At 38.7% G+C, this 19,812-nt stretch overlaps 1 protein-coding gene across 4 annotated transcripts in view; it reads right to left on the reverse strand.

Moving 5' to 3' along the window:
- LOC136877532 (uncharacterized protein C2orf42) overlaps positions 1-19,812 on the reverse strand; it is a 227,010-nt gene that overhangs the window by 144,784 nt on the left and 62,414 nt on the right. For all 4 annotated transcript variants that reach the window (XM_068228673.1, XM_067151653.2, XM_067151652.2 and 1 more), the window contains exon 3: positions 1,689-1,877. In XM_068228673.1, the coding sequence (XP_068084774.1) occupies positions 1,689-1,877 (189 nt within the window). The remainder of the gene's footprint in view (positions 1-1,688; positions 1,878-19,812) is intronic.

Genomic DNA, 19,812 nt, shown 5'->3' on the forward strand with positions numbered 1-19,812 from the left:
CCCCATCCACACCTGGTAATCTGTGGACTTCTTTTTCTTCCTGAACCATGTGTTTCCTTATTATTAGTTGGTTCCTCTGGCAAAAGTCCATTAATGTATCCCCTTCTTGATTCTTGTTGCCATATCCATATGGCCCCAGAATCTCTTCTCTTTCCAGTCTCTTTTCACTTGTGTATTCAGATCTCCCATTATTACTTTCTTGTCTTCAATGTATTTCTTCATTTCTTGAAGATACTGTTCTGTATTCTCTTCTTCATTTCAGTTTGTGGAACATATACTTGGAACAGATTTTGTGTTCTTGTCTCAAACTGTATCCTTGCTATGATCATTCTGTCAATGATCTTTTTCACCTCCTCCACATATTCCAGGACATTCCCCTTTCTAATGATCATTCTTCCTCTGCTTACTGCATCGTGTCCTAAACTGTAAAACAGCCTGTACCCTTCCTTCAGTTTTCCTTCCCCTCCTATTCTCTATTTTGTTTCACTAAGACCAAGATTGGCTATGTCCTTCTCTTTCATGAACTCTATCAGCTCTTCGGTCTTGTCTGTCAGGCTTACGATGTTGTAATACTCTGTTGTTTATTTGTAATCTCCAGAGGAAAAGATTTCTATATTTGTTCTCTCGTGTTTTTCACGCCACTAAATACTCTCCTCTCATCTTCAGAAATGGTACACAAAGCTTTCACTGTAGGTTGCCCAGTTATACTTCCTCTTAAAACAATCACCACCACATACATGACGTAAATGCACATATCTAACGTGCCAGTAAATCGACCAACATGAGGCTGTCGTATTTAAACACCTCCAAATACCACCGGACTGAGTCAGAATCGAACCTGCCAAGTTGGGGTCAGAAGGCCAGCGCCTCAACTGCCTGAGCCACTCAGCCCAGCACATGTAAAAAAATATTATGCAGTGGTTCCATATAACAGTCGGGTAAGTTTTTAATCGAGTATTCAATTGTATGCCTTCTTGTTTAACACACTCTCTTTTCTTCTCCCGAGCATAAACGTCTTAACAACGTTTTACTACAGACATGATATGGGCTTTTGGGCTTATGCCGTGTCAAAAGGTGAAACTCTTTACGTTTCACAGAGAACTTTGCTCCGCGTCTTCAGAAGAAAATCTCAACTGTTCCCGAGGAAGTCTTCTACAATAAAGAGGATTTGAATTTAGGATTGTTTTAACGTTGAAGCTGTAGTGATGTGTGGTATGCTTTATTTTTTATTTAGAAGACTTCCTCGGGAACAGTCGAGATTTTCTTCTGAAGACGTGGAGCAAAGCTCTCTGAAACATGAAGCGTTTCACCTTGTTTTCTCGACATAGCATAAGCCCAAAAGCCCATATCATGTCTACAAGTATGGGCCGTGAAAGCATCAATGTTAACACAAAGTTTTACTATACTTCTGATGATATGAATGGATGGATGGCCTCTAGATCTGCTGTTCTCTTCATTGAATACATACTTTTTATATTTCTAATAGAAATGTGTATGCCTACAGTAGAAAATTCCTCAAAACACGACTGCTCGAAATGTCAGTAATTTGTTATATTTATGTGAACTCCATAAGTAATACATAGCAACTTTGTTTGAATCATATTACTGTAATAGCCACACAAAATTTCAATAATAAATAAGTTCAATCAAAAAGAATATTTAAAAAAATACAGATGCATAATACCTACGTGGCATTTGAGCACACTGGCATCAAAAGATCTCTGACAAGTGTCCACAAAACAGAGGGCAGATGTGTGGGTGATAAGTGCCACTTCACTGTCCAAGCCTTGATCTCCATCTAAGCCATTCTGTATCACTGGTAGTTGTACAAATCCACGATAGTCTGGGCCTTTATCCCGCACACGCACTGAGAAAACCTGCACAATAAAGGAAACAAGTGTTACCAACAACAAGAAAGAATCAAAGTCTAACCATCAACTCATAAACATTAGTGGGTATTCCACATCAATTGTATAAATGTTTCTCACCAGTTGCAAATCCCTTTTGGCCTAGAAAGAAAAGTTACCGTGGATCTTCGAGTGGAAATAAACTTTCAGCATATTAGGTTGTGTTGAATACATATATAATACATGACAAAGGAATGTTAAGCATAGACACCGGTGGAAACTGAATCCACATCCACTGCTCTACCATTAAGCTATGATGCCCTTGCCATTCCTGTTCTTTTGGCTGGGATCATACGTAGTACAACTGTAGAGAACGCTATTATACTTTAATAATCATTTATTGTCAAATGCTACCATCCTATTCAATACATTACAGTACAATGTAAATTTAAAACTTAAAATTCACATTTATTATGTCCAAACATGTTTCGACCCTGTTTGCGTCATCTTCAGTAAAATACTAAAATTAACATGTACAATAATCAAAACACTTAGAAATGAACAAACTATGTTATTGTATCTGTTAAAATGTTCTTACTATGAATGAGTACATACACTTAGTAAGTTGTGGTGAACCGAGCGAGTTGGCCATGCGGTTAGGAGCGCGCAGCTGTGAGCTCGCATTCGGGAGATAGTGGGTTCGAACCCCACTGTCGGCAACCCTAAAGATGGTTTTCCGTGGTTTCCCATTTTCACACCAGGCAAATGCTGGGGCTGTACCTTAATTAAGGCCATGGCCGCTTCCTTCCCATTCCTAGGCCTTTCCTCCCACATCATCGCCATAAGACCTATCTGTGTCAATGCAACGTAAAGCAAAATAGGGAAAAAAAAAAAAGGTTGTTGTGAAATCCTCAGTATGCACAAATAACCACTTGTCAAGATATCACCTTTTAATGTTTAAACAGCTAGAAGTTTGCTAACAGGATTAGGTGATATCTGATCAGTATTCAATGTTTCATGATTAGGCTAGCTGCCAATAAGGAGTTTAATAGCAACAAATATCACAGTGATAAAAATGGCTCCCAATGCCCAATGTGGTCATGTACACAATAATCCGGTTTATTGCACTGCCGCTTCCTTGAAGCCTTGAGGGAGACAGAAGGAGGGGCGGCAATGAACTTGAAGGAATACAAAGGAGAACCGAAAACGTAAAAGGTAGAGTCATCATTGGTTGAGGGCGGGGGCCATGCGTTATTGGCAGCTAACCTAATCGTGAAACACTGAATGCTAATCAGTAAGGTTCGGATGTTAAGGAAAAGTCATATTTTTTTCCTGAGCTCATTTTACCTGAAATCTGAAAAATAAGTTTGAATGATGTGTCCCTGACCACATTTAATGCAATTTGATGTTGCCTATAAATGCATATTTCAGCCACTTTTATTGTTTTGGTCATATTTTGCTCACTTTAATGATATAAGGTCATATTTGGTTATAATTTCAGCATTTTTGTTTAAATTGAGGCATCGTTAACAAGGTACGTGTTATCTGCGTCGAGTTTCAAACACAGGATTTCCGATTAGTGTAGTAGATATATTTTTCTTTCTTTTCCCAGAACAGGCAGGCAGCAGGTTTAGGAGACCTAATTTCAAGAAGGCGCTCCTCTAAGGACATCTTTTAGCACATCTTTCTGGACAAGTTAGATTGCGACACTGTACATGTGAGGTCACGGAACAGGACGATAGTGTGTTTCCGCCTTTCAATAGGATGTCACTCCAGTAGATATATTTAGCTCAGAAGCAATTAGCAAACAAGGAAATGCCATGTTATATCTCACCCAGTTCTTCCTTGCTCTTTCACTACCAACGGATTTCAACAGATTGGTCACACTTGTAGTAGTGCAGTGAATCCCATCATGCCGGAAGTGAAGTGTAGAGAAGCTGTAAAGTTAGGAAAGTATGTGAAAGAGTTTGGTAAAGAGATGTTCAGTACCGACGGAACAATTCTTTTTTGTAAAGCGTGTGAAGTTAAGGTAGCGGTGATAAAGCGATTTAATGTGCAACAGCACTGCACTATGGCTAAGCATAAAAGCTGTACGAATCAAAATTCTTCCAAACAGAGCGGCAGGCTCTTTTGTTTGATACAGAGAAATCTTCATCAACCAAAATTTCCAATTTCTCAAAAGACCTGTGCGAAATGTTGGTATCTACCAATATTCCGCTTAACAAAGTGAACAACAAACACTTCCAAAAATTCTTAACTAAATGCACAACACAGTCGATCCCAGACGAGGCAACATAGCGAAAAAGTTATTTGCCCTCCTGTTATGAAGATGCACTTTGAAAAATTAGAATTAGTGCAGGCAACAATAGTGTCTGGGTATCCGTTGATGAAACTACGGATGTTTGTGGTAGGTATGTTGTGAATGTTATAACTGGCACGCTTCACGTGGATCATCCGGGCGATGTATGTTTTCTTTATTCTGAGGTTCTAGATGCAGCTAACCATTCCACAATTGCAATACTTTTTGACAATGCCACGAAGCTTTTGTGGGATGACGAAGTTAAGCAAGAACGAATCATGCTGTTACTAACCAATGCTGCACCGATGGTGAAAGCAGCAAGGGGACTTAAGGTATTTTACCCAAAAATGGTCCATTTAATGTGTCTTGCTCACGGATTGCACAGAGTTACTGAAGAAATACGGCAGAATTTTCCTGATGTTAACCGGTTAATATCAAACGTCAAGAAAATATTTGTGAAGGCTCCACTGAGGGTGGCAAAATTCGAAGATCATGCGCCTTCGCTTCCTCTTCCTCCTCAGCCAGTGCTCACCCGATGGGGAACATGACTTAACACAGTAGAGTACTACTGTGAACACTTAAGAAACTGCGCAAGAAATTGTTTTTACTTTTGACAGCAGTGAGGCATCGTCAATAAAAATTGCACAGGAACTGTTTTCCAATGATTTGTTGGGACAATTAGTATATATTTCTTCAAATTATAGAGATCTATCAAAAATTATCTCTCGCCTAGAAACAGCTGGTTTAGAATTATGTGAGAGTTTGGGAATAGTAAAGGACATGGTATCCAAAGTAGAACAAGCAAGAGGTACAGTGTCAGTTGCGGTGAAGAACAAACTTAGTAAGGTGCTGAGTGCAAATGAAGGATACGCAACAATGTGCAGAATTGGTGCCATTTTAGAGGGTAATGGATCTGGTTTAGGCGAAAACGACTCACAGCTATGCAGCAGTGAACTGACTATGTTTAAATACGCTCCTGTGACATCATGTGACATAGAAAGGAGCTTCTCCCAGTACAAAAAAATACTGAGCGACCTTCGAAGGAGATTTCTTTTCTACAGCCTGAGAATGCACATGGTTGTGATGTGCAATACTGGCAACGAAGAAGATTGAGAGGTATGTACGATTATGAACTCAATAAACTTCCTGATAGGCAGTGTCTTCTAACGCCAACAGATATCATAAAGCATGCTAATACTAAGGGGGTTTTTTGTTTTCTTTTATGAAAACCGAGCAAGAACTGCATCTCAAGACTATGATACTGAATGAATGTTGAAAATTTTAATGTACTGTAGCTCTCTGTCAGTTTGTATGATTAAATGTCTCTGGTGTATTATCGCTGATCACGTTTTGGCACTTAAGACGTTTACTGTATGTTAGTGATACTCTACTTATCCCAAAAATTCATACAATATTTTATAGTTTTTAGGTCATATTTAGCTAGTTTTTAAGGCATATTTGCTTGCATATTTTGTACTTCTTTAGGTCTTAAACTTTGGAACCCTACTAATCAGATATCACCTAATCCTGCTAGCAAACTTCTAGCTATTTAAACATCACAAGATGATATCTTGACAAGTGGTTACTTGTACATACTGAGGATTTCACCACAACTTATTAACAAGAACGTTTTAACAGATGCAACAACATAGCTTGTTCAATTTTATATGTTTTAATAATTGTACATGTTCATTTTAATATTCTACTGAAGATGACCCAAATAGGGTTGAAACATGTTTAGACTGATAAATGTGAATTTTAAGTTTTAAATTTACATTGTACTGTAATGTATTGAATAGGAGGGTAGCATTTAACAATAAATTATTATTAAAATGATTAGCTGTTAATACAGAAATATGAAATTTATATCTTGTAGTGTTCTTATAGTTGCCCACCATGGGCCATTCGAATTGAATGTTCACAAGTGTATTTTCCTTCAAGTAGACCATTAGGTTATTAAGTCATGTTGAGTACATATTTGTGCAACGAAGATCATAAATTCAGAAATGCATTTTTTATACGTTTGTTTCAGTTGCATGATTTTTAATGAATAGATTCATAAATTTCTTTGATAGATTAACACAAACATTTTTAACATCATGTTCTCAAATTCTGACTTTTATTATTTTTTTAGAAATACACAGGGCTTGGTGTCTTTCCCCTCTAACATGTAAAATAGAAACCAAAATTAGCAAGGTAATATGTCTTTATTCAGCTAAGTAGTCATAATAAAATAAAATTAAGATAGTAGCCCTACACGTGACCCCTGGGTGGTGCTAACGAAGCAACAACATTGGCTGCTGGACCTATCTTCTAAAGATCTCCCAGCAAATATGCAAACTGTACAAAGTAATCCACTCAACGGCTCTTTTAAGAGCCAAATGACTCGAAAGCTTGGACATGGTATTAAAATTTGCCAATTGTATATTGAAGATATCAGTAGATCTAAGTGTGATGTTTTGTCAAAATTGCTACATAATAATGACATTGATCTGGTACTCATTCAAGAAACACATGCTGCTACAAAAGATGAGCTAACCAAGAGAGGGAAGATTTATGGTTATAGTATTATTGGTGCTACCTTTGACAATGTATATGGTATTGCTACATATGCCCGAAACAACTTGGAGCAGGTTGAATTCATATCATCTAGTACAATTGATAATATTCATACTGTAACAATAAAACTGCAAGATGTAACCATCGTAAATATCTACAAACCTCCAGCTATCTGCTGGCCAACCCCAGCTCTTCCAGATGCAAGTCATCCAACTATCTATGCTGGCAACTTCAACAGCCATCATGAAACTTGGAAATATGCAAGAAACGATGATTGCAGCATAGCTTTAGTAGAATGGTCAGAAGACCAAAATGTACATCTTATATTTGATGCAAAAGACAAAGGAACGTTTAGATCTGCTGCTTGGAAGCGAGAGTCCAACCCAGACCTCAGTTTCGTCACATGTGACTCTGTTGGCAACCCTCTACCCATAATGAGAGAAGTTTTGGGGGACTTCCCAAATAGTCAACACAGACCAATCTTCCTTGAGATGGGCATCTCCGTTCCCTTAATTAGATCTTTCCCACGCCCACGCTGGAACTTTTAAAAGGCAAACTGGACGAAATTCTCTGAAGAGCTGGACAAATGCATCAGATGGATTCTGGCAACCAGCGATAATTATCAGAGATTTGTAGGGCTTGTGAAATCTGTAGCCAAAAAGCACATCCCAAGAGGCTACAGGAAAGAATACGTTCCTGGATGGAGTGAACAGAGCGATGCCCTATACAAAGATTTTCTTGAAACAGGTGCCCATACGACTGGTGAGGAGTTATTTCGGAGTCTGGATGAAAATCGTAGACAGAAATGGACAGAAACAGTTAGTAACTTGGATTTCTCTCATTCCAGTAGAGAAGCCTGGAGCCTACTGAGAAAACTTGGAGGAAGCTCAACAGGAGGTAGAGAGAAGTCAACTATCTCACCAAACAAAATAGCCTCCCATATTGTTCTAACTTCAAGGGTTACTAAAGATAAAAAACATACAAAAACTGTAAAAAAGAACCTAAGGATGCTTAAACGTACCTCTCCAACCTCTTCCGAGTACTCTGAAGCCTTCACGATTGATGAGGTTGATACAGCATTAAAGGACATGAAAGTTGGTAAGGCACCAGGTTTTGAAGGAATACATCCTGAAGCTTATAAATCTCATATTTATCCCGTATTGGCTCAACACAACTGAGGTTAAGTTATGAGAGGTTCCCACCTGCCAATACTTATCAATTTTTGTATAATAGGTTTATTAATTACATAATATAAACCATCTTAATCTCTAGTACATGTTTCGTTCCAATTATGGAACATCTTCAGCTAAAATTTGACAAAATGGCAAGACAATTAAAACACATTGATGTTATGATGATACAAAAACTAAAAGATATGACAAAATGGCACGAAGATTAAAACATATAATTATGATGATGAAATAAAGTTCATTCATGTTGGTTAAAAATTCAACAAGTCAGTGTTCAAGTGACGAAGTAAAATCGGCGATAAGGTTCTTCTTTATGTTGGAGATGTGTACATTTTGTTAATCTTGAAGATAAATTGGAGAAATAGAAGATTTTCTTGACGTATATTTATCGGGGAAACTCTTGATAAAACAACCGTAGTTGAAGTTGAGTTGTGGTTAGATTTTTAAAATGAGTCTGAAACAAGAAAAGAATGAGTAAAATAGAGGATATTTTAAGGAGAAAACCTTGTTAAAAATGTATGTTCGCGAAAATGAACGATAATGGAGTTGATTACCTTATAGTCAGTCGTGTCATATTTGACGTCCTCCCTTATGTCGTGTTGTTAACTGACTGAGTCCTGTGTACGTATGTAAGGCACTTGCGGTGGGCGGGGAGTATCAGAAGGAGGGGTAAGTGACGTGAGGAGAGCGGGTGAAATGTTGTGTAGGGTGGAGCTAACTGAGGAGTGGCGCTGTGATAGGCTAGGGGAAACGGAAGGAAAAGTAGGGGGACTATTGTGTAGGGTGGAGCTAATCGGAAGGAGGTGTGTTGGTTGTTTCTTGGGATCCTTTTTGATGGTTTTTCTAGATGAGTCTAATTTAGTAGCCTCTTCTAATAATATATTTATATTTTCCGGATTTCATTAACATTCTGGTTGGGATTTCGTTTCTGATCAATTTCAATATAGATATTTTCAAGAATATTCATTAATTTGCCTTTGTTTAGCGTTCGTAGAATGGTTAAGTCCCTTTCTATCGATGTAAAACTGTGTTTATATTCATAAAAACCCACCACAAGACTCTTCTCACTTCATACCCAACCCCGTAGGGAAAAGTGATAAGGGTTGGACAAACAAACAACAACAAATTTATTTTATGTATGTTTATTCATTCCTAATTCTGGCTATCATTTCCAGATTTACTTCTTTGCCTGAGGTCGTAAGTGAACTTTAAGACATCATATCATGACAAGAAGATCATAACCATAAATTTTGTTATTATATGTAGTTTAATGCTATAATTATTCCTGCAACATTGTCTTTGTTATACATATGTTTTAGTTACCACATAATCTGTTTAATTTTTATTTGGCTGAAAATGACCACTGAGTGCCTGAAACTAGTCCCAAGACTTACGTAATATCATTTACCTGATATATTGTATTGAAAAGATGGTGAAAAGATGGACCCTCTTTTCAATTTATTCTTTATAATTTGTTTTATGCCACAACAGCACAGACAGGCCTTATGGCAACAATGGGATAAGAAGGGGCTAAGATTGAGAAGGAAGCAACCATAGCCTTAATTAAGGCACAGCCTCAGCATTTGCCTGGTGTGAAAATAGTAAACTATGGGCAACCATCTTCAGGACTGCCGACAATGGGATTCAAACCCTCTTCCAAATGCAAGCTGACAACTACGTGACACAAACTGCGTAGTCTAATCACTCATTTTGTTATGTTCTACAACTGAAGAAGACATAATGAAATCAGATACAGAAACATGCTTTACAATGAAAGGCAATGTAAAAATGGACAACTGAAGAAACTAAAAAATAAAATCATTAAAAAAAAGAATAGATGCACAAGCCACAAAATACAATACTTGAAGTATAGTAATAATCATCTAAAATATTATTATTTAAGTTTTTAAAAATTGCAAAAGTACACAAAAGGAAGTGGACAATAGAATGCTTAACAACTGAACTGTAACACCTCTGCCATTTGATTATTCCTGATGTTAATGCTTAATGACACATTAGACAAAAATAACACTGCAATGTTCATGATCTTCAACTGGAATGTCTTCTACAATATTTGTTTGTAGTAGGCCTCTGTAAAATGAATGGCATTTTGTTGGCAAAAATGTGAAAAGGGATACAAGGTCCATTTAGTGCTTTTTACCACAGTTTCCTACTGGCTAAAAAGCTTATCACTGCAGTAGTGTCTTGCACCCCAGAAACGAGTGTGAAAAATACAATAAGACAATATCAAAAATGGACCTAGTAACCTTTACCACCAGTGCACAGATATAGTATATGCCAAGAAGGTATTATGCACAACACAAACCTGGCCAACCAGACACTGGTGGGAACCCAACTCACAACCTTCAGATTTCCATTCGCAAGCTCTACCATTGAGCCACAGTAACCTTGCCGATCTTGTTCTATTGTACAGTCAGTACAACTTAAGAAAGTGCTAGCTGCCCACTGCAAGCCATTCATATTGAATATTTAGCTTTTACAATCAAATTGTACCACATGCCAAAGAGACAAAGTACAGAAAAGAAATGGGTCAACTCATTCTGATAGGAACCAAACCTAGCAACTTCTTATTTTGCATTCGATGCTCTCCCACGGTGGCCTTGCCCTTCATGCTCAGTTGGCTAGGATCTGAGCTATAGGCCCATTTGAAGTAAACACCAATCAGAAATCTTAAGTTAGTTAACAAGGAACACTCATCAATTAAACCGCTCCAATTCTGACATGGTAGTAAGCAGTCAGGTTAAGGAGATGTATGGACCTTCTTCTTCCTTTATTCATGGGATCTCTTTAAAACGTTCCTTTTAACTTTGACCTTGAAGATATTTTGCTACCATGTGTTTTCCTTCATCCCCACCTAGTAATACCTGCTCCCTTCACAAAGTTGCAGGTCCTCCTTATTGGATCTTCTTGGATGTTTCTTCTCTCTTCTCCACGTAATCCCAGTGTGGAGATTCTGATTCTTCCCTGCGCCTCACATTCAAAGAGCATAAGTTCAGCTGATTCTTCCACATCGTACACTTCCTACATACATTGTCTCATATTACTCCAATTCTATTTAAGTGCTTTTTAAGATAGCAGTATCCAGTCAGCAGTCCTACTACACATCTTATATTCTCCCTGCTGAGTTCCAGCAGTTCCTTAGTATGCTTCTTGTTTGGGCTCTTATCAGATCATGCCTGGACCTTAAAATTAATGTTGTCATTCATACGTAATGCCAACACATTAGGTTCAAAAATTAGGATAAGTTCAAATAAGACAATGAACATAGATTTTTGACCTTTTTTACACTTGTTCATTATACTCATCCATTCTTTAAAAAAATCCCTTTGTGATTTGATGGAATCTGATGATGTTCCTTCAAGAATGAAATATGTCAATCTGTTATTGATTACCGTAAATGTTTTATTTTTCAGGTGTTATCTAGAATTTATTAATCCCGCACTAGTTTCTTTTTAACAATCTGCTTTACATCGCACCAGCACAGACAGGTCTTATAGCAATGATGGGATAGGAAACGGCTAGGAGGGGGAAGGAAATGGCCATGATCTTAATTAAGGTACAGCCCCTGCATTTGCAAAGTGCAAAAATGGGAAACAACAAAAAACCATCTTCAGGGCTGCTGACATTGGGGTTCAAACCCACTATCTCCCGAATGCAAGCTCACAGCTGTGCGCTCCTAACCGCATGGACAACTTGCCTGGTCCATTACGTTCAACAGACAGGAAAACTTATGAAGATTATATATTAACATAAAAACATTACCCCTATCAATCACTACTGATCTGCATTTAAGGCAGTCACCCAGGTGGCAGATTACCTATCCGTGAATTTCCCAGCCTTTTCTTAAATGATTTCAAAGAAATTGGAAATTTATTGAACATCTCCCTTGGTAAGTTATTCCAATCCCAAACTCCCCTTCCTATAAACAAATATTTACCCCAATTTGTCCTCTTGAATTCCAACTTTATCTTCATACTGTGATCTTTCCTACTTTTAAAGACACCACTCAAACGTACTTGTCTACTAATGTCATTCCACGTATTCTCTCCTCTGACAGCTTGGAAGATACCACTTACAAGTAACAACTCTCATACCACTTAGTCAAACACCTCGTCTCCTTCCCCACCCACTCCCCCCCAAGTCTTCCGAGCCCAACCTTTGCAACATTTCTGTAACCCTACTCTTTTGTTGGGTAATTACCCAGAACAAATTGAGTTGATTTTCTTTGGATTTTTTCCAGTTCTTGAATCAAGTAATCCTGGGGAGGGTCCCATGTACTGGAACCATACTCTATTTGGGGTCTTACCAGAGACCTGTATGCCCTCTTCTTTACATCCTTACATCCCCTAAACACCCTCATAACCATGTGCAGAGATCTGTATCCTTTATTTACAATCCCATTTATGTGATTGCCCAAGTGAAGATATTTTCTTTCCTTACATTAACACCTAGGTAATTACAATGATCCATAAGGAACTTCCACCCCATCAACGCAGTAATTAAAGTGAGAGGACTTTTCCTATTTGTGAAACTTACAACCTGACTTTTAACCCCGTTTATTACCATACCATTGCCTGCTGTCCATCTCACAACATCGTCGAGGTCATTTTGCAGTTCCTCACAATCTTGTAGCTTATTTATTACTCTATACAGAATAAAACCATCTACAAAAAGCCTTATCTCTGCTTCCACTTCTTTACTCATATCATTTATATATATATAAGAAAACATAATGGTCCAATAATACTGCCTTGAGGAATTTCCCTCTTAATTATTACAGGGTCAGATAGAGCTTCACCTACTCTAATTCTCCGAGATCTACTTTCTAGAAATATAGCAACACATTCAGTCACTCTTTTGTCTAGTCCAATTACGCTCATTTTTGCCAGTAGTCTCCCACGATCCACCCTATCAAATGCCTTCGACAAGTCAATCGCGACACAGTCCATTTGACCACCTGAATCCAAGATATCTGCCATATCTTTCTGGAATCCTACAAGTTGAGCATCAGTGGATTAACCTTTCCTAAACCCAAACTGCCTTCTATCGAACCAGCTATTAATTTCGCAAACATGTCTAATATAATCAGAAAGAATGCTTTCCCAAAGCTTACATTCAATTCATGTCAAACTGACTGGCCTGTAATTTTTAGCTTTATGTCTATCACCCTTTCCTTTGTATACACAGGTGCTCTCCATTCATTTGGTATAGCTCCTTCATGTAAACAATAATCAAATAAGTACTACAGATATGGTACTATATCCCTAACCATTGTCTTTAGTATATCCCCAGAACTCTTATCAATTCCAGATGCTTTACTAGTTGTCAACTTTTGCATCTTATGGTAAATGTCGTTATCTTGAGTAAATTTTAATACTTTTTTTGTATTAGTCACCTCCTCTATTTGGACAATATCCTTGAACCAACAATCCTTACATACTGCTGACTGAATACTTCCGCCTTTTGAAGATCCTCGCAAACACACTCCCTTTGTTCATTAATGATACCTGGATTATCCTTCTTGGAACCTGTTTCTGCCTTAAAGTACACATACATACCCTTCCAATTTTCATTTAAATTTGTATGACTGCCAATTATGCTTGCCTTCATGTTATCCTTAGCTGACTTCTTTGCTAGAATCGATTTCCTAGTAAGTTCCTTCAATTTCTTACTTCCACAGCCAATTCTAACTATTTCTTTCCAATCCGCCCCTCCTTCTTAGTCTCTTTACTTCTCTGTAATAATATAGTGGGTTTTACCATTCCTTACCACCTTTAAAGGGTACAAACCTGTTTTCACATTCCTCAACAATTGTTTTAAAACCATCTCAGAGTCAGTTTACTTTTTTATTTAACGTTTTCCAATGATCATAGTTACTTGTTAAAATCTCCCTCGTGCCTGTTTTATCAGCCTAATAGTCCTACTTTTAAGACCTTTCTTTCTATTCCTACTTTTAAGACCTTTCTTTCTATCACATTTATTTTTAACTACGACAAAAACTGCTTTGTGATCACTAATACCATCTATTACTTTTTCTTTATAGAGCTCATCTGGTTTTACCAGCACCATGTCCAGAATATTCTTCCCTCTAGTTGGTTCCATCACTTTCTGAATCAGCAGTCCTTCCCATATTAACTTACTTGCCATTTGTTGGTTTGTTATTTCCTGTCGTTCGCATTACCTTCCCAATTGACATTTGGTAAATTCAGATCTCCAGCCACAATCACATTCCTTTCCATATCGTTTCTCACATAGCTGATTATCTTATCAAATAATTCTGAATCAGTGTCAACGCTACCGTTTCCCGGTCTGTACACTCCAAAGACATCAAGTTGCCTATTATCTTTAGAAATGAACCTTACACATAGAATTTCATGTTTATCATCTTTAACATTTTCGTAGCTTACAAATTCTTCTTTCACCAAAATGAATACTCCCTCTCCTACCATTCCTATACTCACTCTACGATATACACTCCAATTCCGTGAGAATATATCTGCATCCATTATATCATTACTCAGCCATGATTCAACTCCTATTACAATATGTATTAAATTACTTAATTCTATTCCTTTCTTTACAATATTTCTACGGTTCAATACTAACATTTTTATGTCATCCCTACTTGACTCCCAGATCCCTGTCCCCTTATCACTGCTCCGTAGACCACCCCATTTCCCCAAATGTACCTCACTATAACCCTTCTAAACAAATTTCCTAACTTATACGTAGCATTGCAGTTTAAGTGAAGGCATTCTGAGCGCAGATCCCTATCTCCTACCCACCCATTAGGATCTAGAAATCTCACTCCCAGTTTCTCACATACACACTCTATAGACTTATTTAAATTCCCAATCCCCTTCCAGTCAGTATCCCTCCTACACAGTATTCCGATGATAAAATTTTCCGCTTCTTTAAACTTCACCCGTGCTGCATTTACCAGATCCCACACATCCCCAACTTTTCTCCCTCCCATGACCCTGTTCCACCTGCTTGTCTTACGTTGTTGGTACCAACGTGAAACACTACCACCTTCTCCTTTCCCTCCTCCTCTTCTACTTTCCTCAACATCTGCCTCAACCTAATTCCTGAATAACACACTACCCTGGTTCCCTTTCCTCCACACACTTTCCCCACATGTCTAACAATAGAATCCCCCATGACCAGAGTCTCAGCCCTACCCACAATATTGGATCCCCTCCCCCAGTGGTCAGCCCTACCTTTCCTGACAGCTGCAGAAGTTATTCCCTTTTCTCCCTCCCATGACGCTGTTCCACCTGTCTTTTCCTATCCTCTACATTTCCCTTTCCTACCTTTTCTTCCTCCTACCTCCACACTTATCAGCAACAGTTCCCTGTTCCTCATCATCCCTCTATTGTTCTACCTGCAGTGACTCGTACAGATTTCTTACAGACACCTGTCCTGAATTCTGATCCTGAATAGAGCCCTTAGCCTACAATTTCCTTCCCCTTAGAACATTAGACCACCTGTCTTTTACAATCCCCCCCCCCCCTTTTCCTTCCCCACCCTCTTTTACATCTACCATATCCTGTAGGCTACATTGTTTGAGGGAGGTCTACCTTCCTTCCTGTCTTCTGAAGGAATCCTAATTATCTTCTACAAACTCTCCAACTCCTCCCTCATACTCCTCTATGGCTGGCCACACCCACATACCTGAAGCCCAGCTTGATTTCTTGTGAGATGTAGTGTTTATAATGCACTATTGGATTTTACAATACGTAGTGACTGAGATATTTGCAATGCCATGAGTAGAAATACCACTCTTTATGCAGCCAATCCACCACTTACTAATATCTCTTTACCAGATTCTGGATCACCACTTGGATTGTCATTAGTTTCTTCTAGCAGATCTTCTTCTGCATATTCATAATCTAAGCGGCCGTGGCCTTAATTAAGGTACAGCCCCGGCATTTGCCTGGTGTGAAAATGGGAAACCACGGAAAACCATCTTCAGGGCTGCCGACAGTGGGGCTCGAACCCACGATCTCCCGATTACTGGATACTGGCCGCACTTAAGCACTATGTAATCAGTCACAGAATAAACAGAATGAATCTATAGCTAATCCACTTGATTCGTCATGATCACAGAAATTGTACTGGTTGTGAATAACAATTGAAATATGATTAAAATAATTAAATATGAATAAAATAAAATACATAATCACCTCACACTTGGGCATAAATTGTAATGTAATTCAAAATATTTGAATAAATAACTGAATAAATTAATAACATAATTGAAATAAATTAAATTAATAAAAATAATTAATTGAAATGTCCGTAGTATGGGCGCCAGAGTTCACAAGAATGGATACCTCGAATTTTGATAGAGCATAATTCTTTTTTTTTTTTTTTTTTTTTTTTTGCTAGGGGCTTTACGTCGCACTGACACAGATAGGTCTTATGGCGACGATAGGATAGGAAAGGCCTAGGAGTTGGAAGGAAGTGGCTGTGGCCTTAATTAAGGTACAGCCCCAGCATTTGCCTGGTGTGAAAATGGGAAACCACGGAAAACCATCTTCAGGGCTGCCGATAGTGGGATTCGAACCTACTATCTCCCGGATGCAAGCTCACAGCCACGCGCCTCTACGCGCACGGCCAACTCGCCCGGTATAATTCTTTCTCTCCCAGCGCGTGTACATATAATTGCGAACTGGTACATCTGCTTCAGGCCTTACCTAACCTTCTGAAAACGACTAAATAGGTAGGAACTGCACCTAGGTTCATCAATAACTCCACTGACTCGAAAATAACTAACTATATTCTAAATAACATCCATGCATGAGCACCTCATCAACACACAAAAATATACATAAATACACTCACAAACTACCGCTGGAAGACTCCATATTAACAACAACAACAAAACAGTGGGAAACCAAAAGCGAGGACCAAGCTACCATTTGAAGTTCGTCCACTGAAAGTTTATTACAAAGAATATACTGTATATGTGGATGAATACCCTTCACTGTCTGTGTATCAACACAACTTGTATTTTCTCATAATTGGCCTGTACCTTTATAATACTGTGTTCACTGACTTTAACACTTCATTTAAAGATACATTCACCTGAGCAACACACGTTTGCTGTTCCAGAACCTAAATTATGGAAAGTCTGAAATACAGCACTCCATAGCTCTCACCAGCATACAATACCGAGCCGCCACAAGCAATACAATACCAAGTGCCTAAGCACTCCACAGTTGTAGGTTATTACCACACTTCACAAACATAATAAGACCAATTTCCACAAAAGTTATATCTTCTCTCCTCCGCTGTTTGAAATCAAGTCTTCTCCACCAAAGTTTGAAGTCCAGTCCAGTATTTTTCTCATCGTTTGATCACATGCCTATATAGACCTCAGCTTCCTCCTTCCCTCACATGATACATTGAGACTGATCCTGGCCAGCCAATCACGAGTAGATCCTCTTGTCAAGACCACGACCTGAACTCCTTCTGTGTCACAAGACAATAACAAGGCCACCTCATCGAACTCTGGGATGTCCACATGACAATAACAACATCAACGAACTCTGGGGTGTTCCACATGACTCATACAAACTGTTTTCCCATCCGTTTATACAAAATAAATTACTCATACCACATATGGAGACCTTCCAGTTTAAAATATTACGAATAAACATACAAATGTGATAATAATAATAATAATAATAATAATAATAATAATAGGAATAATGTTCGGCGTAGGGTTGTGGCGACCCCATCGCCCAGTGGGAAACCACTGCAATCAGCCACCCGAGTATTGGCGGGAAAACCATAACCTTTTGGGTTAGGAGGAAATGCCTGCCCACAGCCACGAACATCTCGAGGCACCTCTCGATCTCAACAATCAAGATGTATTTTCGTGATCTTTCCCAAAAGACCACCACTAGTTGTATTTTCAACTTGTAACCCTAGCATGATGGAACACACGCTACCAATGCAACCACCCCAGGCCCCGGACGCTGGTCCGGTTTCTTCCGATCGTCGGATTCTGGGGGATCGGGAACATCATGCTTCAGAGAAGGATCAGAGCTTCTCAAAATCTCTTCGCCCTAAAAAGAGGAACTTCCTTGGTACTATAAACATCAACACCCTGCTGAAAACGGGAAAGCTTAAAGAACTGACTGACGCCATGGACAAATTTGATATTCAAATCCTAGTGATCCAAGAAACCAGATTTCAAGATGAGAACCATTTTGACTCTGAAAACTTCAGGATATTTAAGGGTAAACCAGCCATAAATATTAAAGGGAATTTATCAATACTTGGGACGGCCTTTGCAGTAAGGAAAACCATCTTAGATTCAGTCATCGACTTGACATCATCAAGTAAAAGAATCTCAGTGCTTACAGTGAAATCAAGCAACAAAGCATATGCCTTGATAAATGCCCATGCCCCCACTAACATAGACAAAAAGAAAAATCCTCAGAAAGTAGAAGACTTTTGGGAACTGCTTGATGAAACTACTAGCAAGATCCCTAAACATCACGTTAAAAACTTATTAGGGGACTTCAATGCACAGGTTGGCAGAGAGAAGAAATACAGATCAATCGTAGGACTTCATCCTGCACATCAGCGGACTAATAAGAATGGGGAACGTCTAATAAGCTTTTGTACATCATTCAAGCTGAGACTCATGTCCACGCACTTTATGAGACCTTTACATAAAAAGAAAACTTGGAGATCACCTAACCCATTGCTAGGGGAATTCCAGATTGATCATGTTGCTATTTCCATAAAGAATATGCTTGAGATTCAGAATGTTAAAGTACGGAAGGGAGTTGTCGATTCAGATCACTACCTTACGCAAATCAAGGCTAGGTTTCAACCAAACAGATCCAGACCTAAAGGCAGCCGATTTCCAAGAGTGGATCCGGACTGCCTGAGGAAGAACGCTGATGTTTTCGTACGTGACATACACAATCAAGATCCTAAAGTATGGCCAGATATTCGCAACACATTACAGTCATCAGCAATGAAATTCGGACAGCCACCCAGAAAACGTAAACACAGATGGTGGAACACAACCTGTGATGAAGCTATCAATGACAGAATCAAAGCATGGAATCAATGGAATGGACATAGAACAGTCGACAGATGGCAGAATTTCCTTAAGACTCAAAAACTGACCTCAAAAACAATCCGCCGCGAAAAACATGCATATGAGAAAAACAGACTCGCAGAGATAGAACAGGATTTCCAGAAAAACAACACTCAGAGTTTCTACAAGACATTTCATGAGGACTTATCAGGGTACAAACCACCAACACTAAGTTTTCGTCGACCTAATGGATCACTAGAGACAAACATTAAAGAGAACAGCAAGATACTGGCTGACTATTTCCAAAATCTACTGAACTGCGATCCACCTATTGAAAGACTACGGTTTGAAAAACCTCCACCAAACCCAGACTCACAGCCCCCAACAACTCAAGAAATAAAAGAGATAATCAAATCGCTCAAAAATAATAAAGCCCCTGGGAACGATGGCATAACTGCAGAAATGTTGAAAACAGGAGGAGATGACCTCATCAGAAGAATTCATACGCTCTTAACAGAAATATGGGAGACCATGATAATTCCAAAGGACTGGAAGAATGCCATTATCCATCCGTTACATAAGAAAGGCGATCGAGCGGACCCCAACAACTACAGAGGCATATCCCTTTTACCAGTTATATACAAGGTTCTATCTAAAGCGCTATTAAACAGAGTAGAACAACAAACAGATCATTTGATTGGTGAATACCAAGCAGGCTTCAGAAAAGGTCGATCGTGTTCCGAGCAAATTTGGAGTCTGCTAGGGGCTTTACGTCGCGCCGACACAGATAGGTCTTATGGCGAAGATGGGATAGGAAAGGCCTAGGAGTTG

This window comes from Anabrus simplex, chromosome 7 (genome assembly GCF_040414725.1).
Source record: "Anabrus simplex isolate iqAnaSimp1 chromosome 7, ASM4041472v1, whole genome shotgun sequence".
In the NCBI taxonomy this organism is placed as follows: Eukaryota; Metazoa; Arthropoda; class Insecta; order Orthoptera; family Tettigoniidae; genus Anabrus; species Anabrus simplex.